General features: G+C 42.7%; 1 protein-coding gene across 2 annotated transcripts in view; it reads left to right on the top strand.

The window, feature by feature from the left end:
- The window catches only part of SMC5 (structural maintenance of chromosomes 5), a 151,126-nt gene that overhangs the window by 45,736 nt on the left and 82,964 nt on the right, over nt 1-22,426 (top strand). For both annotated transcript variants that reach the window (XM_068236253.1, XM_068236260.1), the window contains exons 11-13: nt 810-923; nt 8,141-8,235; nt 22,048-22,180. In XM_068236253.1, the coding sequence (XP_068092354.1) occupies nt 810-923; nt 8,141-8,235; nt 22,048-22,180 (342 nt within the window). The remainder of the gene's footprint in view (nt 1-809; nt 924-8,140; nt 8,236-22,047; nt 22,181-22,426) is intronic.

A 22,426-nucleotide genomic window follows, 5' to 3' on the forward strand; every position in this document is an offset into this window, starting at 1 on the left:
ACAGGAAGTGACGCTCGCTTGCACTGCTTTCCTGTTTCCAATGTGTGTCTGCAATGCTGCCGCCAACATTTTAAAAAACCCTCTGTCTCCTTAGACTTTCATGACTTCTTTTCCGACACAGATCTCTGCACGTCAACATTGGTATGCGCTCGTGTTAGCACACTTTCGGCGCCACATGCTGCAACAGGGGTAGTATGAACTACCCCATTGACTAATTGGGCTGTGGTGGGGTGTGGTCCCAGTGTGAAGGTGCCCTCTGTGTTTTTTTGTTTTTCCTGGTATAGATTATGCCAAAATCTAACTTGGTGAGGAACGTTACTGTACCTAACTTAATAAAAAAATCAATTTTTTACAATATTTATATTATATGTATTTTAGTCAATATTTGCCTAATGTAAAATCTTCCCTCATCCTGATCTACATTCTTAATTTTATCGAAGATGCTGGCTTCTTTACTGCAGGCAAGATGAATAACTGTGAACTGCTCTGGATCAGAAGGCTGCACAACTTCACAGCCTAGGTTAAACATCGTTGGAAGGGCGGGGTTGTGTTTTTATGCAGTTGTGTTTTTCCACTTACTATAATGAATGGAAGCCATGCTTTGCGGGAGTTTGTCTTCAACCATGCATTGTGATTTCTCAGTGAATCGCAATACCTGGATGGAAACCTTTAGACTGAGCAGTCTATGCACTTCAGATGTCCTCGAGTGCCACCTTAGATCACGTTGCAGAAGACACAAATGTGGGGAAGGGGCCTTAAAAATGTTTATTGCAAAATGATTAATTACTGTTTCTTTTAATTCTGCACAGATTAATATGAAAAATAATCAGCATGCAAAATATGTGGAAAACCATATTTCTATGAATGACATGAAGGCATTTGTGTTTGAAAGCCAGGAGGATATGGAATCCTTTTTGAAGGAGGTAGTGTATAAGGTTATTTGTATAGTGCATGCTAGTAGGGTTAGTACTGATAGCGGGCTTATTTTTTTTTATATATATCTAGTTCAACTTTTTTGTTTCCTACCGTTAATAATTTTATTAAATATGTTCTAGAGCCTGTAGGGTTATATTCTACAAGCATTTTGTGAATGTGAACCTGTGTTCACTGTAGAGCATATGGGGGCTGATTCACAAAGCTTTTCAGTTGAATTATCTTACCTTATTAACTTACCATGTATCTCTCCTTAAACAACTTAAAGAGAATCTGTATTGTTAAAATCGCACAAAAGTAAACATACCAGTGCGTTAGGGGACATCTCCTATTCCCCTCTGTCACAATTTCGCCGCTCCCCGCCGCATTAAAAGTGGTTAAAAACAGCTTTAAAAAGTTTGTTTATAAACAAACAAAATGGCCACCAAAACAGGAAGTAGGTTGATGTACAGTATGTCCACACATAGAAAATGCATCCATACACAAGCAGGCTGTATACAGCCTTCCTTTTGAATCTCAAGAGATCATTTGTGTGTTTCTTTCCCCCCTGAGGGGGGAGTGCATAGCAGAACCACAACACTGAAGAACTTGGCAGCCTTCCAGACACAGGCTGACAAGTCTGACAAGGGAAAGATACATTGATTTATTACAGAGACTGTGATAGTACAAAGTGCTGCAGTAAGCCAGAACACATTAGAATAGCTTTTGGAACTTGTAGGATGATAAAAAACAGGATGCAATTTTTGTTACAGAGTCTCTTTAACTTGTGATTTAGCTTTCCTTTATTTGATTAAAAGGAATATCGAGGTGAAAATTGGTGAGATGAAAAATTTTATGTATCTTCATACTCCTAAAAAGATTTTTTTTTTTTTTATTTCCCACAATTTTATATTTAAATCTTTTTAAGTTTTTACGGTTTCATTATCGCTGCTCCATGACACATTAATTTAAGTATGCCAGAACTAAAATCTATGAACTATTGACCATTTTTATCTTTCCTGCTTTCAGAAGCCATTTTCAGCCAGGAAAGTGTTTTATGCAGGGCCAGATTTATCATTAAGCACAGTAGGCACGAGCCTACAGGCACCATGTGACCAGAGGGCGGGGAAACCTCTCTCCCACCACCCATCATGAAAGCGCTCTCACTGGAGGCTGCAGCCGCTTTGCAAAGTATCCTGCTTTGAAGTTTCTGTGTGGTGCTGTAATCTCCTCTCCATCTCCTGCCCCTCACCCTGCAACACACACACACACACACACACACACACACACACACACACACACACACACACACACACACACACACACACACACACACACACACACACACACACACACACACACACACACACACACACACCAAAACACACACACACACACACACCAAAACACACACACACACCAAAACACACACACACACACCAAAACACACACACACCAAAACACACACACCAAAACACACACACACACCAAAACACACACACACACACCAAAACACACACACACACCAAAACACACACACACACCAAAACACACACACACACCAAAACACACACACACACACACACCAAAACACACACACACACACACACCAAAACACACACACACACACACCAAAACACACACACACACACACCAAAACACACACACACACACACCAAAACACACACACCAAAACACACACACCAAAACACACACACCAAAACACACACACCAAAACACACACACCAAAACACACACACCAAAACACACACACCAAAACACACACACCAAAACACACACACCAAAACACACACACCAAAACACACACACCAAAACACACACACACACACACACACACACACACACACACACACACCAAAACACACACACACACACACACACACCAAAACACACACACACACACACACACACACACACCAAAACACACACACACACACACACACACACACACACTCTCACACTCTCTCTTCGGTGGGTGGACAAGCCGGGCAACCTGTAGATCAGGAGCGCACATAGGCAGAGCGGCTTATGCTGCTGCTATGGTGTTCTCCTTCGGCTCCCCAGCAGGCTTACAGAAGGCTTCATACCTATATATTCCCCTCCAGTGACATGCAGCGGGTGAGGGGGGCGGGCAACCTCTGGTCAGGAGCGCACATAGTCAGAGCATCTTATGCTTGTACTGCCTTCCTCACACAAAGACTGCAGGGACAGCGTGTGCTAACACACTACCCACAATGGAATCTGGCTGTTCAGGGCTGTGTAAAGTGTTGGATGGATTGGCTGTCTTCTATGGGTTACTTAAGTATATTGTTTGCAGCTCCTGGGGCTGTTGGGGTTGTTAGATGGCTGAGTATTTAGTTTGCATTTTGTGTGTGTGTGTTTTGAGGGTGCTCCGTGGTTGGTTTCAGTGCTTTTTGATGGGTGGGGTTCTGTGGTTAAATTGTTCCTTAAAGGGAACCTAAGACGAGAAGTGTCTTATATTACATACTTACCTGGGGCTTCCTTAAAGCCACTCGTCCCTCGCCATCTCCCTGGGTGGCTCCGGTCCCTGGCAATTCAGCCCGAAAGCCTGGCTGAATTGTGCCTGCGCATCCAGGTGCGCTCCTGTCCCTGGGAGTGTTCGGCGAAGATTGCTCCCAGGGACTGGAGTGCAACGGGCCAGGCCACGCATGCGAGAATGCCGGGAACCGGAGCCACTCAGAAAGATGGCGAGAGACGAGCGGGCTTAAGGAAGCCCCAAGTAAGTATGGTGCAGGGATAGAAGGGGTTATTTACCCATAATTCCGCCATCCGCCCTGCATTCCAAGGAGCCTGCACACGTCCTTTTGGTCGCGTTGCAAGCCTCACACCGGCGCACTTCCTCCTTTCGGCTTGGAGTAAGTGCGCTGGTGCAAGCTCTTTGGAACACAGGGCGGATGGCAGAATTATGGGTAAATAACCCCTTCTATCCTCGCCACACACCTGCACCAAATAAACCTCATTTAAAGCACAAGTAATCACTCGTGATTGCATCCGGTGAGCATCCCTGGTACAGTGTTCTCCCCAGAATTTTTTTCCAGCCGGGTGGCATGAAAAAGTAGCCGGGTGGGGTGTGACGAGGGAATTCGGGGCCAATGCAACTCTGCTTACCGCACAGGATGAGGAGGAGAAACGATGACAGCCGGTGCTCACCAAAATAAGCTGGGTGAAGCACCCCTCTAAAAGTGCCTGATGAGAACACTGAATATTGGTGTTATAGTTGCATTTCATACTAGGGGTGATCATTGCATTTAATATGTCGGTTAATTTCACGTATCATACCAGGGTGTTTATTGCATTTCAAAAGGAGGGGGGGGGGATTTTTGCTTTTCATATGGATGTTATTTGTTGCTGGGGTAGAGGGGTATTGCCGATAGTGTACAGGGGTCAGTATCATACGAAATTATCTGCAATACCGCTGGACCACAGCAGTAAATAACATCCATATGAAATTACATGCATGTGAACTCTGCAAGAATCGCTCCCCACCCACACACTGCCCTTTCAAGCCACCTGCACACACCTTCAACACAGGAACTGTGTTCCATATTTACTTTTTTGCATCAGTGGGCAACTTTTAACAGACTTTGCCTAACTACCACAGCCAGATTTGTGCTTTTTTCTGCTCTAGGCCAACTTTTAACAATTGTAAATCAAGTAAGGTATAAGCACTTATGGGCAATCCAGACATTCAGCACCATCCTCCATCTCCAGCAAGTTAGCTTATCTAAATTGCAGCTGACTGCAGTTGTTTGTTTGTTTTCCTAGGTCCTCTAGCTTGAAAGCTCTGCAGGCTGAAATATATCAGATAAAAAGTGCTCCTATCATTAGTGGACACATAGATCTCATACCAGTGGAAGGAGTTCCTGTGCAGTTCTCCAGGCATCAGAGCGGCATAAATCAGAACAGCTTCTGTTGAAGAGAAGCAGCCGGGATACAGAGGGGGCGGGGCAAGGAGCCCAATGCCGTGCAATACCTGATCTTATCTGTGCACTGAGTGAGTCGGCCTCTGAGCTGCGTGGAAGGGGTGGGACTGGCTGCTGACATTCATGCAGCCAGGCCAGGACAGAGGGAACACACTGATTTCGCTGGGTGTGAGAGACAATCTGCCCGCAGCTTCAGCCTCCCCCACACAGCAGTAGCCTGCTTGCACTACACTCGATCACACTAGACGTCCGCCTTCACTAGTTGAGCTGCCTGCGAGTTAACACGTGAATGCAATGCAGACACAGGCAGCCAGCAAAGTGAGGCGGACTAGCAGACTCAGCTTCTCCCTAGTAGTGCTGTTTCTACTCTGACACACCATGAGGTTTGGATCTCTGCTCACTCCCGTATGCAGAGCATGGTCCCGCCCCTTACAGCCTACCCAGCCAATCACTGATCCAGGAGGAGGTCACACAGGCAGAGAAGTCTCCTGCAGTGTATAGCGGAGGCTTTCGCTATTGTCGGAGACTGCCACTGCTAGCAGGCAATGAAGGGCTCATGGCTGCAGTTTTACAGCACCACTTTTTTCTAGTTAGACGGGCAGGAGAGCAGGTGGGCGGGCATTCAAATCAGCCGGGCGGCCCACCCACCTAATTAGGCCTGGGGAGAACAGTGCTGGTATGGTACCTGAGACTCTTCTCAGGTACACTTTAAAGGGGAAAAGAGTGCCCCTGGGGAGTATTTACCTTGGGAGGGGGAATCCTCTGCATACTAAAGAGGCTTCCCGTTAGCATAGGGGATCCAACACTGACACCCTCGAAAGTCCGCTTCTCGGCCTTTTAAGTAGGTGCAGTAGTGGCTTTCCCCTCAAGCTCTGGTGGAAATCATAGTCTGGGTTCGCTCTACTGCACAGGCACAATCGCCTCACGTCTTCACAGTAGAGTGGACTTGATTAGGTTCAGCTATTTCCACCTGAGCAGAAAGCCGCTTGTGCCCCTGCGTGCACCGGCCACTTGTTGTTGTTTTGTGGGGACTGCCAGCACTGGATCCCCTCTGCTGAGGACATTAGGATGCAGAGGCTTCCCCATCCCAAGGTAAGTATCTGATCTTTATTTTGTTGTATTTCGTTTTCCTATCGGGGAAGGGGGGATTTGTGGTTTCTTGTTTCTTTGTTTCCCCTATTGGGGTGATTTGTTGGCCAATTACTTGTGCAAAGGGACATATTACGTAATCAATAGGTGATTATATTTGTTATATTCCCCTACATTGCCCAGTGTAGGGAGAGCCATCTCTCCCTACATTGCCCAGTGTAGGGAGAGCCATCTCTCTGCTTCTCCCTCATAAGCAAAAGGGGCTGTGACTTGGGGGTGTGGTCTGTAGTGAGGGGCAGGGCTTAGGGCACCAATACTTCTGTGCCTATAGGCTCCTGAGCTGTAAATCCGGCCCTGGTTTTATAGCTGTAATTCCTTTATCAGTGAGAGTTATACTGACAGGTCCTGACTGAACAGAAATTGTTGCATACCTGCTTTTTAACTCTTAAGGGGCCCATACACTGGTCGATTTTAGCCTTCGATCGATCAGTTGGAAATCGATCTATCAGACAGGATGGAAGATCTAGGTCGATCTGCTGCTGGCATTGGATCTAATGGTCCAATAATGCAGATTTACAATAGATGTCATTCTGAAATGTATTGGAAATCTGTGCCCAGTGTGTGGCACACATCAGATTCCTGTCAGATTAGATTTGACAGGCATCTGACAGAAATCATCTGATGGTCGAATTTGCTGTAAATCTATAAGTGTATGGCCACTTTTAGGCAGCAAAAGAAGGGGGGGGGGGGGGGGGGAAGAACACTGCATAGTTATTTGTGTGCTTGGCGCTGTACATACACGTCTATCTCATCATATTGCGACACCTCAGTATTCCTTTAACTCATGATTTCTCTTTTTATTGGTTTATCTCATGAATGAGCTCTTATTTACATCATGCATTATAGCTCTCAGTTAAAGTGAAAAATAAATATGCTTTGGGAATCAACCCCATGGACAGTTTCCTAAATATTTATACCGCTGTCTACCCGCCACTACATAAAGCAAATGCTGTTAATTGAGTCTAAATTTAACACTGTTGCCCTAAAGTCATGATAGCATGATCTCACCAGAGAACATCTGCATGGAAGTGTCTTGTCCACAGGCCCCCTCCAAACTGACTGCTACTGCCCCCCCCCCCCTTCATCAAGCTCATATGACTTATAAAAGGTGCAACAGATCAACAAATTAAGCCTCGTAAACACACATATTAGGAGTGTTACCCACTGGTATCGGAACCGATCTTTCGGGTGACTATTCTAGGCTAAGTTACGTACAAATGCACCACTAGCCTGAAGGAGAGCGACTCTGTCACAGCTGATGTGTGCTAACAGCACGGAGTTCCACTGTAGCTCAATACTAACATGGATCAATCCGTGTTAAAAGGTCTCCTACCCTTAAGGTGGCCACACACCATACAATTTTTTAGATATCTGTTCAATTAAGGAATTGCAATCAATTTTTCTGACTGATTGTAACATTTAAAAATATCTGACTATTGTACCACACACCTATGCCCAATTTTTCCCCAATTATGATAAAAATGATTGGAAACTCTGACAAAATTGCTAGGGTGTGTATATTAATAAATTGACAATCTAACACACACCATACAATCTTTAGAAAGATTGAAGAAAAATATCTGGCATTCCGGATCGATAAAAATCGAAGAAAATGGGACATCCGATCGGATTTTTTAGTCGAATGAAAAAAAAAAAAAAGCTTTTGATTTTTTTCGGGAGATCAGATCGTTTTTATCGAATTGCCGTAAAATCGGATCATTTTATTGTATCGTGTGTGGCCACCCTTAGGCTGCACACCCCTCATTAACGGACTGAGGCTGTATAAGGACCATTTGCCAATGCCAGAGTGGACCTTCCAACTGTAATATCACAAATGAACCGAGAGTCTATGGAAGGTTAAAGCAGGACTCTGATTCCAACAAACTTACAGGACACCACTGATATGACCAAAAGGAATTCTTGGAAATGGCCTATGGGGAGACCCAGCTGAGTTATAAAGCATGGTGCTGCAGATCTTGCGGTAAACATGCCCCCAGCGGTATCCAGTGGCTGTTGTATCCAGTTTGACACAGGATCACTTTAAAGTGTCTTTTTTTTTTTTTCTTTTCTTGAAATGCTGTAACATAACAATACCTTCTTTATTTTGTGTCCAGGTCCGTGACTGTCGAAAACTGAAAGTAAATGCTGTCTTTTCACCATCTGAACCCATGGCGGACCGCAGGCCTGCAAAGCCAATTTCTGACTTACAGTGAGACGCTCTTCTCTTGTTTCTTCTTGCACTTTGTATATAAAAATGTGGGTGTGGCTGTGTTGTGTGTGTTGTTCATAGTTAACCACTTCCCTACCACAGGTTTTTTCTCTTAAAAACCAGAGCATTTGTCACCTGTCTGCACTCCTCCCAATCATTCCCCAATAATTTTATCACTACTAATCACAACTAAATGATCTATATCTTGTTTTTTTCGCCACCAATTAGGCTTTTTGGTGGTGGTATTTGTTTTTAGTAATTACTTTATTTTCTATGCATTTTAAAGGGAAAAAGAGAAAAAAAAAACAAAAATACACTATTTCTCAATTTCCATCCACTATAGTTTTAAAATAAACAATGTTACCATAGGTAAAGCCCACACATTTAATTGTCTAATTTGTCCTGGTTATTCCAACATTTAAATTATGTTCCTAGTACAATGTATGGCGACAATATATTATTTGGAAATCAAGATGTATTTTTCCATTTTGTGTTTTTTGTTTTCTCATTGTACTCTATTAGTTATTACAAGCTCTTATTTGCAAAGTTAACAGTAATACACCCTCATGGCATACATATTTATAAAGCCGAGTCCCTGAGGTAACTTTTTGGTATTCTCTTTTCAATTCTGTCCCTTTTTTTTTTTTTTTTTACAAGTATTTTATTTTGGAACACAGTATAGGAAAACAACAATTTTATTACTTTTGATTCAGTTTGTGACTAAAAAGAATTCACATGACATATGCCTCAGCCATAATATGTCCCAAATTATATTCTCTTGCTTGTCACGGTTAAAATGATATATCATATACACAGTTAGATAACTTCTTGGGCACACGGCACACTGTTAACTACAAGTAGCACCATTGGATTTTTCAAGGCCATTTTTTGCATCAAAAGTAATACAGCCTTTCTTTGTTAGCAAAGCCCCTGGAGTCTCAGAACATTCTATACAGGTCACAAATGTCACCATTCTGAAAACTAGAGACCCAGGCCTACTCAGATATACATATTGTGTAACAGTTTGACAAATCTGGTTTTGCTAAAATTGCATCATAACTTTGAAAATGCTATTTTTTTACAGTTGTTTTCACTTCGGGGCAAAAAAAAAATGCATATAACATAGGCCTCAACAATAATACACCCCAAATTCTATTCTCTTGCTTGTCACGGTTAAAATGATATATCATATACACAGTTAGATAACTTCTTGGGCACACGGCACACTGTTAACTACAAGTAGCACCATTGGATTTTTCAAAGCCATTTTTTGCATCAAAAGTAATACAGCCTTTCTTTGTTAGCAAAGCCCCTGGAGTCTCAGAACATTCTATACAGGTCACAAATGTCACCATTCTGAAAACTAGAGACCCAGGCCTACTCAGATATACATATTGTGTAACAGTTTGACAAATCTGGTTTTGCTAAAATTGCATCATAACTTTGAAAATGCTATTTTTTTACAGTTGTTTTCACTTCGGGGCAAAAAAAAAAATGCATATAACATAGGCCTCAACAATAATACACCCCAAATTCTGTTCTCTCGCTTGTCACGGTTAAAATGATATCTCATATGAATAGTCAAACATTTAGAATTAAAGTGAACATTAAATTTTGTTTGGCCAATGATTGGTCAATTTGACCACATCCATATAGTATGAGGGCTAACAGATTGTGTGGGCAAGTTCTCATACTACATGGGATTACAGCAAGGTATCTAAACATAAAAACAAACACAGTGGTACTCACCATTGAAGAAGCTGTTGACACGTGGAAGCCAGAAGATGGTCAGAGATCAGAGGGTGTTCGGCAGCCATGTCAGAGGTCAGAAGGTGGTTGGTAGCCAAGCCAGTGGTCAGGTGGTGGTTGGTAGCCATGCCAGTGGTCAGAAGGTGGTTGGTAGCCATGCCAGTGGTCAGAAGGTGGTTGGTAGCCATGCCAGTGGTCAGAAGGTGGTTGGTAGCCATGCCAGTAGTCAGAAGGTGGTTGGTAGCCATGCCGGTGGTCAGAAGGTGGTTGGTAGCCATGCCAGTGGTGAGAAGGTGGTTGGTAGCCATGCCAGTGGTCAGAAGGTGGTTGGTAGCCATGCCAGTGGTCAGATTCCAGTCAGTCATGCCAGAGGTCACATCCAGAAGGTCAAGTAAAGACCAGTAAAAAAACAAAATGTCCAGTGAAAGAGCAAAAAAAAACAAAGCAAAAAAAAAAAAACACTAAGGGTTAGTTCACACTGCAATATTAAAGTGTTGGTTGAAATGCTAAGTGATTTGAAAAGCTCTTGCTAATGCATTGCTATGAATGATTTTTATATAATCACACTGCTCAAGTGAGAACACACATATAGCATTACATTCGCAAGTGCTAGTGTACCAGAGCTGTATTACAGTAAATGTTTTATACATACCCGGGGCTTCCTCCTGCCCCATGCGCACGGATCGCTCCCACATCACCATCCTCAGTCTTCTCCGTCTTCTGTACCGGGTCCCCGTAAGTTCAACCAATCGCGGCCAGTCTGACGTAAGTGAAGTGCGCTCTTTGTGTATCTCTCCAGCAGCCGCTGGAGAGATACATAGAGGGTGCTCTTCTCCTGCGCAGACTGGCCGCGACTGGCTGAACTAACAGGACCCGGTACAGAAGATGGAGAAGACTGAGGATGGTGGTGTGGGAGCGATCCGTGCGCATGGGGCAGGAGGAAGCCCCGGGTATGTATAAAACCTTTACTGTAATACAGCTCTGGTACACTAGCACTTGCTAATGTAATGCTATATGTGTGTTCTCACTTGAGCAGTGTGATTATATAAAAATCATTCCTAGCAATGCATTAGCAAGAGCTTTTCAAATCACTCAGCATTTCAACCAACACCAAAAATATTGCAGTGTGAACCAAACCTAACAGAGTTAAGAAAAAAAAAAAAACAACTAATAGCGGAAGACTGTATGATACACTTCAAAGCAGGGAACAAGGCACAATGCTGCTTTTGATGGACACTGAGGACAATGGTATCTTGTGTCTCTTCTTGCTCCATTTCTGCGGCAAACTTTGCATCGTTTTTGTGGATGCTGCTTTGATGTAGTAGGGGGAAGTGGGGCAGGAAAATGCCTTGCGTGAAGTCGGATCACATCTTCAGAAACGAGTAGGTCTGGGTTCATGGCCGGTTGTCCAGACTGGAATATGAGTGATGTTATCACCTGCTCCTGAAATTTGAGGAAAGTGCCCCCGTTGCCTGCTTTCTTGTAGATGAGAAAGGCATTATGGATGGAAACCTGCATCAGATACAGTGCCACCTTTTTATACCAGGCCTTCCTTTTTCTGTCAATCCTGTATGGAGCAAGCACCTGGTCGGCCAAATCTACTGCCCCCATGAATCTATTGTAGTCCACAATAGCCACTGGTTTGTTGACGGTCACTCTACGAGACACGACTGGTGTCGTAGCCTCGGAGTGGATTGTGGTCAAAATGAAGACATCCCTTTTGTCCTTAAATTTTAGCGCCAGCAGTTCATTATTGCGGTTGCTGTAGGTCTCCCCACTTGTTAACTTTTTAGTCAGGACCTGCGGTGGCAGCCCTTTCCTGTTTGCCCTAACAGTCCCGCAGGCTGGTGTCTGAGCAGAAAATAAATATTTAAATAAAGGGACGCTGCTGTAAAAATTGTCCACATACAGGTGGTACCCTTGATGGAGTAGAGGGTTCAGCAAGTCAAGGACAATTCTTTCACTAGTACCCATGTAGGGAGGGCATCCAGCTGGCTCGATCAAGCTGTCCTTTCCCTCATAGATCTTAAATGAAAAGGTGTATCCACTCCCGCTCTCACACAGCTTGTAGAGCTTCACTCCATAACGTGACCGCTTGCTGGGTATATATTGCTTGATCCCTAGTCTTCCATGGAATGGGACTAGGGACTCATCGATTGCGATTTGTTGTGATGGTATATAGGTCTCCTGGAAGGTCTTATTAAAATGATTGACGAGGGGCCGCAATTTGAATAGCCGGTCATAGGCTGGGTCGTCAGAGGGGAGTTGCTCGTCATTGTTGACGAAGTGCATGCAGCTAAGCAACATTTGGTACCGGCGTCTAGGCATGGTGGCGGAATAAATGGGCATACAGTGAATGGGGTCTTTGGACCAGTAGTGGTGTAGCTCTGGTTTATGACAAAGGCCCATGTTGAAGGTCAAGCCCAAGAAGACCTTTAGCTCAGGGATACTTGTGGGTATCCAGTTTGCCGCAAAATGTGAGGTGGGATTTTCCCCAATTCTTTGGTGGGCGTATATATTTGTCTGGTCGCAAATATATTGAAGGAAGGTCTCTGGCATGAACAGACTCAAAAGATCTATTGGCTGCATATTGGCAGTGTCCACTAGAATTCCACTCCTGGCTGTAAAGGGAGGGATAGTAGGGACCTCCATATTAGAGGGTGACCACTGGGGGTGACTGAGCTCATAGGGTAGCTGTGCTGCCCTCGCTGGAATGCTCTGCCTTGGCCTGGCAGCCCTCTGACCTCTGACGTTCTCATGGCTGGTGATAGCTACTGGTGATTCCCCTTCTGATTCCTCTTCTGGTGCAGTGTCGGTGTCACTATCATATCTCTCCTCTCTGATGGCACCCCGGGATGTTGGTTGCTCATCATCAGACTCTGAGATGTCAGATTCTGAGTCACTCTCTGAAAGAGAGTCAGTGTCCGCTGAAGGCAGCCAGTCACTATCTGACTCCTCAATTTCTTCCCCTTCGCTGCTGCTGCTGCTGTCATCTTGCAGCATGGCGGCTGCCTGGGCTGCTGTATAAAGCCTCTTTGCCATCTTTACTAAGCGAAGTGAGGCAGGGAAAAAGTTTTCTTTTCCAATAAGATGGCAGTTAGGGTGAAAAAACACACTGCGGTGTATATATATATATATATATATATATATATATATATATATATATATATATATATATATATATATATATATATATATATATATATATATATATATATATATATATATATATAGGATATAGGGTATATAGATCTGCAGTGTGTGTATGTATATATATATATATATATATATATATATATATATATATATATATATAGGGTATATAGATCTGCAGTGTGTATATATATATATATATATATATATATATATATATATATATATATATATATATATATATATATATATATATATATATATATATATATATATATATATATATATATATATATATATATATATACCACTAAAGTGTATACCCACTGAAGTGAGTGACAGGTGTCCAATAAATTGGAGTGACAATTGGACTGACAAGGGAGGGAAGGGGTTAATGGGCAGATCAGGGTCAGGATCAGATCAGTTTATATTAAATGTTGCTAACCTCAATCTCTTGCAGGTCAAGTTATCTGAGATCTCTCTCACGAGTGATCTCAGTAACTATTACAGCAAGAGATAGTTTGTAACATGTTTACAAACTTTTTATGAATGATCACTGCCATTGGCTATGGCAGCAATCATTCAATTCTAAATGCACTGTGATTGGCTTAAGGGAACAAGAGTTCCCTCTCAACAACCACAGCCAATCAGTGCCCGGCAGGTGCACGCGCATTCACGCGCATGCGCGTGCACGATCGTGCCTGCGATCTCCCCCTGACAGCGAGCATGTTTACATTTGTGATTACGATCACTGCCATTGCCTTTGGCAGTGATCGTACTATACTGGGGCACAGTAGCGGCTGTAGGGAACTTAGTTCCCGTTCTCTAACAGCCGAGCGGCAGGACGGACACGGGTGCGCGCGCATGCGCGTCCTCGATCGCACACAGCGGAGATAAACAGCGCGGAGCGTATATACACGCCCCTTATCTGCTGATGAATTCAACAGGGGCGTGTATATACGTGGCAGAAATCCGAAAGTGGTTAAAGGATACCTGAAGTGACACCTGAATGTGACATGTGTACAGTGGTTTGCAAAAGTATTCGGCCCCCTTGAAGTTTTCCACATTTTTTCACATTACTGCCACAAACCTGAATCAATTTTATTGTGAAGAGACCAATACACGTGAAAGACCAATACAAAGTGGTGTACACGTGAGAAGTGGAACGAAAATCATACTTGATTCCAAACATTTTTTTATAAATAACTGCAAAGTGGGGTGTGCGTAATTATTCAGCCCCTAGACATTGCCTGATGAGTACTAATGACTAAATAAAGTGCACCTATGTGTAATCTAATGTCAATACAAATACAGCTGCTCTGTGACTGCCTCAGAGAGAATATTGGGAGCAACAACACCATGAAGTCCAAAGAAGACTCCAGATAGGTCAGGGATTAAGTTATTGAGAAATTTAAAGCAGAATTAGGCTACAAAAAGATTTCCAAAGCCTTGAACATCCCACGGAGCACTGTTCAAGCGATCATTCAGAAATGAAAGGAGTAGGGCACAACTGTAAACCTACCAAGACAAGGCCGTCAACCTAAACTCACAGGCTGAACAAGGAGAGCGCTGATCAGAAATGCAGTCAAGAGGCCCATGGTGACTCTGGACGAGCTGCAGAGATCTACAGCTCAGGTGGAGGAATCTGTCCATAGGACAACTGTTAGTCGTGCACTGCACAAAGTTGGCATTGATGGAAGAGTGGCAATAAGAAAGCCCATGTTAACAGAAAAGCATAAGAAGTCCTGTTTGCAGTTTACCACAAGCCATGTGGGGGACACAGCAAACATGTGGAAGAAGGTGCTCTGGTCAGATGAGACAAAAAACTCTGTGTGGCGGAAAACTAACACTGCACATCACTCTGAACACACCATCCCCACTGTCAAATATGGTGGTGGCAGCATCATGCTCTGGGGGTGCTTCTCTTCAGCAGGGACAGGTAAGCTGGTCAGAGTTGATGGGAAGATGGATGGAGCCAAATACAGGGCAATTTTGGAAGAAAACCTCTTGGAGTCTGCAAAAGACTTGAGACTGGGGCGGTGGTTCACCTTCCAGCAGGGCAATGACCCTAAACCTAAAGGCAGGGCAACAATGGAATGGTTTAAAACAAAACATATCCATGTGTTTAGAATGGCCCAGTCAAAGTCCAGATCTAAATCCAATCGAGAATCTGTGGCAAGATCTGAAAACTGCTGTTCACAAACGCTGTCCATCTAATCTGACTGAGCTGGAGCTGTTTTGCAAAGTAGAATGGGCAAGGATTTCAGTCTCTAGATGTGCAAAGCTGGTAGAGACATATCCTAAGAGACTGGTAGCTGTAATTGCAACAAAAGGTGGTTCTACAAAGTATTGACTCAGGGGGCTGAATAATTACGCACAACCCACTTTGCAGTTTTTTTTTTTTGTTCGTTTTTTTTAAATGTTTGGAATCCTGTATGATTTTCGTTCCACTTCTCAAGTGTACACTGCTTTGTATTGGTCTTTCACGTGGAATTCCCAATAAAATTGATTCAGGTTTGTGGCAGTAATATGACAATATGTGGAAAACTTCAAGGGGGCCAGAAAGTTTTGCAAACCACTGTATGTACAGTGCCTAGCACACAAAGAAGTATGCGGTGTTCCTTTTTTTCTTTCTCTTTCTAAAAGCGTTAAATATCAGGTATGTAAGTGGCTGACACAGTCTTGACTCAGACAGGAAGTGACTACAGTGTAACCCTCACTGATGAGAAATTCCAACTATAAAACACATTCCTAGCAGAAATTGGCTTCTGAGAGCAAGAAAGAGATACAAAGGGGAATTTCTTATCAGTGAGGGTCACACTGTAGTCACTTCCTGTCTGAGTCAGGACTGAGTCAGCCACTTACATACCTGATATTTAACTCTTTCAGGCAGAGAAAGAAAAAGAACACGGCATAGTTATTTGTGTGCTAAGCACTGTACATACACATGTGTATCTCATCATGTCACATGTCACTTCGGGTGTCCTTTAATTTCATGAAATACTGAGGGTCCTTTTACACTTGGGGTGGTGCAATTTGGAACAATCGCACTGAAGCTGAAAAGTCACACCGTGCAATGTAGCTGCGGTTTGGCCCAAGGAAAAAATGGCACTTCCGACATTACCATGGAAGTTGCACGGGAAGGCACTAAACTCACTCACTAAGTGTCGGAATGGAAATAATGAGTATCAGTGTTTCACATTCATAATCTTGAATCTGAATTGATAATGCATAAAAGTAGTGATGGAGCCTGCTAGTACAAAATAATCTGTATCTGCCACCATAAGTGACATTTCACATCACATGGACTTTTTAATGTGCTGGCAGCACTGCAGTGAACCAGAGGATGACGCCTTAATGAGTCTTCCCTAGCCAAATAACTTTGAACCTCTGTAAGCTACAGATTACAACCATCTCACATGTTGTGACATTTCTTCCTATTCCAGCACCCTTGAAGTAAACCTAGAGCAAGGAATGCTTTTGCAAACCAAAGCTATGCTTGTATTCCCCTCAGAAAGATAATTATACTGTACACACCTTTTTGTCTGACTAGGTAATGCAGTTTTCAACTCTTTCACTGCTTTAGCCTGACACAACGCAACTGTGTAAACACACTGGCACACAAAACTAATGCTAGGTGCTCAGGATGCAATTTTCTGACAGATTTACTGTCCGATCACTTATTTCCAACAGGTCAGGTTTTCTGTTATGTAACTGTTTAATGCTATTTTAAATATTTGGTGTAATTCAACATAAATGGCAGATTGTGAATTTTATGTGGTTTAAATCCTTTAGTCGATAATATGCAAATAATTTTAAGTGGATGCAGAATTATGCATGTTTTTTCAAGTTTATGCAGTTTGAAATTGGACCAATTAAAGGAAGCTGCGTGCGAGTCGATTGGTTCATTTTTGAGCTGCATACATTTGCTTAAAGAAAACCTGAACTGAAAATAAAAAGTCAAAATAACCATACACTGGTCATACTTACCTCCTGTGTAGTCTACTCTTCAATCCTTCTCCTCTCCTGCTTCCCATTTGTCCACTGTGATCAATGGAATTCCTAGTCCTTCATTTTAAAAATGGCTATTACCCTATAACAACGTCCTGGTCAGCACATTGTTAAACTGAAATATCACCCACTTGAGCCATAGGAAAACATGGGGCATTACCTTGCGCATTCAGTTGTAACTGACAGCTGCTGATATATAACTGACAGCAACTGGTATATTTCAGTTCTGACAAAATATTGTCAGAACTGGAAGAGATCACTGTAAGAAGCCAATGGTGAGCTTCTGAGAGGAACTGATGGTGAGGTAAGTATGTAATATTCATTTGCAGCTACGTCATGTATTTTAAATTTTACTCGCTTCAGGTTCCCTTTAAATGTGCGTAATGCTGCATCAACTTGGAATTATTTGCCTCTCATTAACCATCCCTGGCTCATATATGTATAGAGTGAGAACTGAATGTGCAATGCATTATTTTTAACTTAAAGGGATACTGTAGGGGGGTCGGGGGAAAATGAGCTGAACTTACCCGGGGCTTCTAACGGTCCCCCGCAGACATCCTGTGTTGGCGCAGCCACTCACAGATGCTCCGGCCCCGCCTCCAGTTCACTTCTGGAATTTCTGACTTTAAAGTCAGAAAACCACTGCGCCTGCGTTGCCATGTCCTCACTCCTGCTGATGTCACCAGGAGTGTACTGCGCAGACACAGACCATACTGGGCCTGCGCTGTGCGCTCTTGATGACATCAGCAGGATCGAGGACACGGCAACGCAGGCGCAGTGGTTTTCAGACTTTAAAGTCTGAAATTCCAGAAGTAAACCGGAGGCGGGGCCGGAGCATCGGTGAGTGGCTGCGCCAACACAGGATGTCTGCGGGGGACCGTTAGAAGCCCCGGGTAAGTTCAACTCATTTTCCCCTGACCCCCCTACAGTATCCCTTTAAAGAAAACCTGAACTGAAAATGAAAAGTCAAAATAAACATACACAAGTCATACTTACCTCCTGTGTAGTCTACTCCTTAATCTATTTTTCCTCTCCTGCGTCCTGTTTGTCCACTGTGATCAATGGATTTCTTCGTCCTCAATTTTGAAAATGGCTATTACCCCATAACAGCTTCTTGGTCAGCACACTGTTAAACTGTAACATCGCCCACTTGAGCCATAGGGAAACATGGACATTACATGGTGGCACATCAGCTCTCCTCTCAGCTGTAACTGACAGCAACTGATATATAACTGACAGCAACTGATATATTTCAGTTCTGACAAAATGTTGTCAGAACTGGAAGGGATCACTGTAAGAAGAAAATGGTGAGCTTCTGAGAGTAACTGATGGCAAGGTAACTATGTAATGTTCATTTGAAGTTACCTTGTGTGTTTATTTTAAATATTTCTACTCAGTACAGGTTCTCTTTAAACATGAACAGTGTATACAAATGGAGGTTGCCTAGGCTTAGTTTATTACTGGTTATACAACCTTTAACTTTGAGATCTTACTTTACTGTTGAATGCTGTAGAGGTTTGATTTTTATTGTCGCTATTGTATGGACCCTTTGAACCTTCCTATCTGAGGAATTCTCTTTGGGCCGATGCACACCAAAAAGGGCTAGCATATTCACAAACGCTTAGCGCTTTTTGAAGTGATTTTCCTAGGCAATACTAGGTAGGTGCCTAGTGACTTTCTGATCATGCCTTTTCAGATCGTTTGGGAAAAAAGCTAATTGCTGTGGGGTGCTCCATCCCATTCAAATACAATAGCTAAGCGGTTTTCAAAGTGATGGCGTTTTTAAAAGCGTTCAGAAGCGCTCTTGGTGTACACCAGCCCTTTGTCTGTGTTGCCCTTGACCTCTCGATTATCATTTTCCATGTCCTAATGAACAATGGGAGGGTTCGTTAGCCATGGCTTTGTGCCTTCAACAACATAGACAACAATTTCACAAAGGAAAACTCAACAAGTCTCGAGGGATCTTGCAGTCTCCGTTATTCAGACCAAAGATATAGTTACATAGTTATTTTGGTTGAAAAAAGACATACGTCCATCGAGTTCAACCAGTATAAAGTACAACACCAGCCTGCTGCCTGAAATATCCCTGTTGATCCAGAGGAAGGCGAAAAAACCCTTACAAGGCATGGTCCAATTAGCCCCAAAGGGAAAAAATTCCTTCCCGACTCCAGATGGCAATCAGATAAAATCCCTGGATCAACATCATTAGGCATTACCTAGTAATTGTAGCCATCGATGTCTTTCAACGCAAGGAAAGCATCTAAGCCCCCTTTAAATGCAGGTATAGAGTTTGCCATAACGACTTCCTGAGGCAATGCATTCCACATTTTAATCACTCTCTTACTGTAAAGAACCCTTTCCTAAATAAATGGCTAAAACGTTTTTCCTCCATGCGCAGATCATGTCCTCTAGTCCTTTGAGAAGGCCTAGGGACAAAAAGCTCATCCGCCAAGCTATTATAACTTGTGCAGAATGATAAAATGCCTTGCAGTGGATATTGTGGTAAAGCTCAGTTCCAAGCAGAAGCAAAATTTATAAAAATGTACATCTGTTTCTGTCAATTAGTATATATTTTTAGCTTCTAATATTCTAAATGATGATTTTGCCAAGGCTTTCCTTGCATCTCAATTGTTGCCTTGATCCACACCTCCAAAATTTTAACACCAGCCAATTATTACTTTATTATTGTAGTTCCAAATTTGCCACAAATGAGAACTGAGTATTTGGAGAGCAGTGGTTTGTTCCTATGAGCCGAAGCTCATAAGACTGAAGAGGTATGGGGGCTGCCTGTTGGCAGCACATTCAGTCCCTCGTCTTAAATGGAATTATTCAAATTAAGAGCAGAAGACATTTTCTAGGTGTGACCAAATAATTAAGTGAGCACTAAAAGTATGCGGCTGCTGTGTTGCTACTGAAATGTGTTGTATTGTCTTGGGGATCTATTAATGGAAAAACTTTTAAAGGCTTTAAATCGAACCTCTAGTGAGGATAGGCCACCATATTTATTTCCTTTCAACAATGCAAATTACTTGGCTGTCCTACTGATTATCTGATACATTTGGTGCCTTACCCAGAATGATAATGCAGATAAAGTATTGCATTTTTGCCTCAAGTGCTCATTCGGTCACTACTAAAGCCTGAAAGATCTGCAGAACCTCTAGGCCACTGGCACAATTTAAAGCAAACATAGTAGGGGTGGGACTTAAATACTTTCCTCAGTAGTTTAAAACCACTGGGTGGTCCAAAGGCTTTCCGGGTATTTGTAGAGCCCACCATTCTAGCTCCGAGTTCAATCAGTGGAGGACAAGAATATCCGGCACAATTGAGTGGATTTATTATTAGTAAAGGGCAAGTGTGTCACATAAACATAGTACAAGCAACATTCGCATAAGTGCTTATCGTGATATGGCTCTGGGTCAGGTGGTGGCTGAGGGCACCAGTCGGTGCATGGCCTGACGACCGTTTTGCAGTGCTTAGTTTCTTTTTGAGGCCAAAAGTGCACCTAGCACAGAGTTCCTCCTCTTCTTCTTGCAGCACTTCTGACCATAGACAAGCTGATCTGCACTGGGCAAGCGAGAGTAAGTTCTGTGTATACTAGAAAAAGAGATCCGAGAGCCCAATATAGTGTAGTTAGTATTGGTAAATGGATAAATGAAACAAGTATAAAAGTATACTCACAAACCAGGGTTACCTCCAGGCAACCACTGTATAAGCAGGTGAGGAGATTATCCTGTCCCCCACTCAGGAATAAGAAGTCGCTCTCTGTAGATAGAAGAAAGGGGTATCCCCCTCCACCAGGGGTGGCTATGAATTATAACGTAATGAAGAACAGAGGTGCCAAAAGGATAAAAACAGTTCTTAAAAAGTTAAAAATGCTTAGGAGGCAGTGGTGGACTTACCTCCTCCAAGCAGACACAACAAACTGTGTATTCAAGATAAGGTAAATTTATTGGTACACTCCAGGGGGTTATTCGCAATGCGTTTTGCAGGCTTAAATCCGCTTCATCAGGCAATAGATAGTTGGAGTACACAACTGGGGACAAGAGGCACACATTGGTGTATATTCGAACAAAATGCATACATATACAATTATACATTTATAACATATATGATGATTTCAATTATTTATACAATTAATTTATACCAATGTCATATGTTATATATGTATAATTGTATATGTATGCATTTTGTTTGAATATATACCAATGTGTGCCTCTTGTCCCCAGTTGTGTACTCCAACTATCTATTGCCTGATGAAGCTGGTTTAAGCCTGCGAAACTCGTTGTGAATAATCCCCAGGAGTGTACCAATAAATTTACCTTATCTTGAATACACAGTTTGTTGTCTGCTTGGAGGAGGTAAGTCCACCACTGCCTCCTAAGCAATTTTAACTTTTTAAGAACCGATTTTATGCTTTTGGCGCCTCTGTTCTTCATTACGTTCTGTGTATACGAAGTAGAATGAAGCTGCACATGGACAGCTTTTTTTCCCTCCATGGATTAGCACTTTGTTCTATTTGTACTTGCCCAGTCCGGATGTGGCCATCCATGTCCAGGTGCACTGCCACAAGAAACCTATCCAACGAGCTTTTGTCAAATAAGTTTAGACTGACCCTCCACTGGAACAGTGGGCTGTAGGAGAATCCGGGTAGTTTTTCGACCATGAAGCTTCACCCTACTGTGGTAAGTATCTTACTTTTTCTGATTACATGCTCTCTTTAAAAGGTAATAAAAACAGCAGACTTTGTAACCTTTTTACTACAGGGTAACTTCAAGGACCTTAATCATAGATTAAACACGATTTGACATACAGTATTGTATTTAAAGTTGTAGTGTATGTCCCTCTTCCTAAACCTTTCCTTTGAAATAATTCTTTCTCTTGTTCTGACTTTTCCAACAGACAATATGGCTTTTTCTCTTACTTGAGGGAACTGTTTGATGCTCCACAGCCGGTGATGAATTATTTGGTCAGTCAATATAAAGTGCATGAAGTTCCTGTGGGGACAGAACAGACAAGACATATGATTGAAAGAGTAAGTGATGGTAGATGGCATTATAGGTGCTTGTGTGACATATGTACTACTGATGGCTTTAGAGGTTCTACAGCAAGATGTCTGGCAAGTTCCTGTTCAGCACAAAGTGATAAAAGGAATAACATTCCCTGTTCATCTTTCACAAAAATAATCATTGTGAAAGGGGGGAGCCATGGTGCTCGTCTGACCTGAAAGTCGGCACTTAGGCCTCATTTTCACTAGTGCTCATCTGTCCACTTTTCAGCC

This window comes from Hyperolius riggenbachi, chromosome 1, assembly GCF_040937935.1.
Source record: "Hyperolius riggenbachi isolate aHypRig1 chromosome 1, aHypRig1.pri, whole genome shotgun sequence".
Taxonomy (NCBI): domain Eukaryota; kingdom Metazoa; phylum Chordata; class Amphibia; order Anura; family Hyperoliidae; genus Hyperolius; species Hyperolius riggenbachi.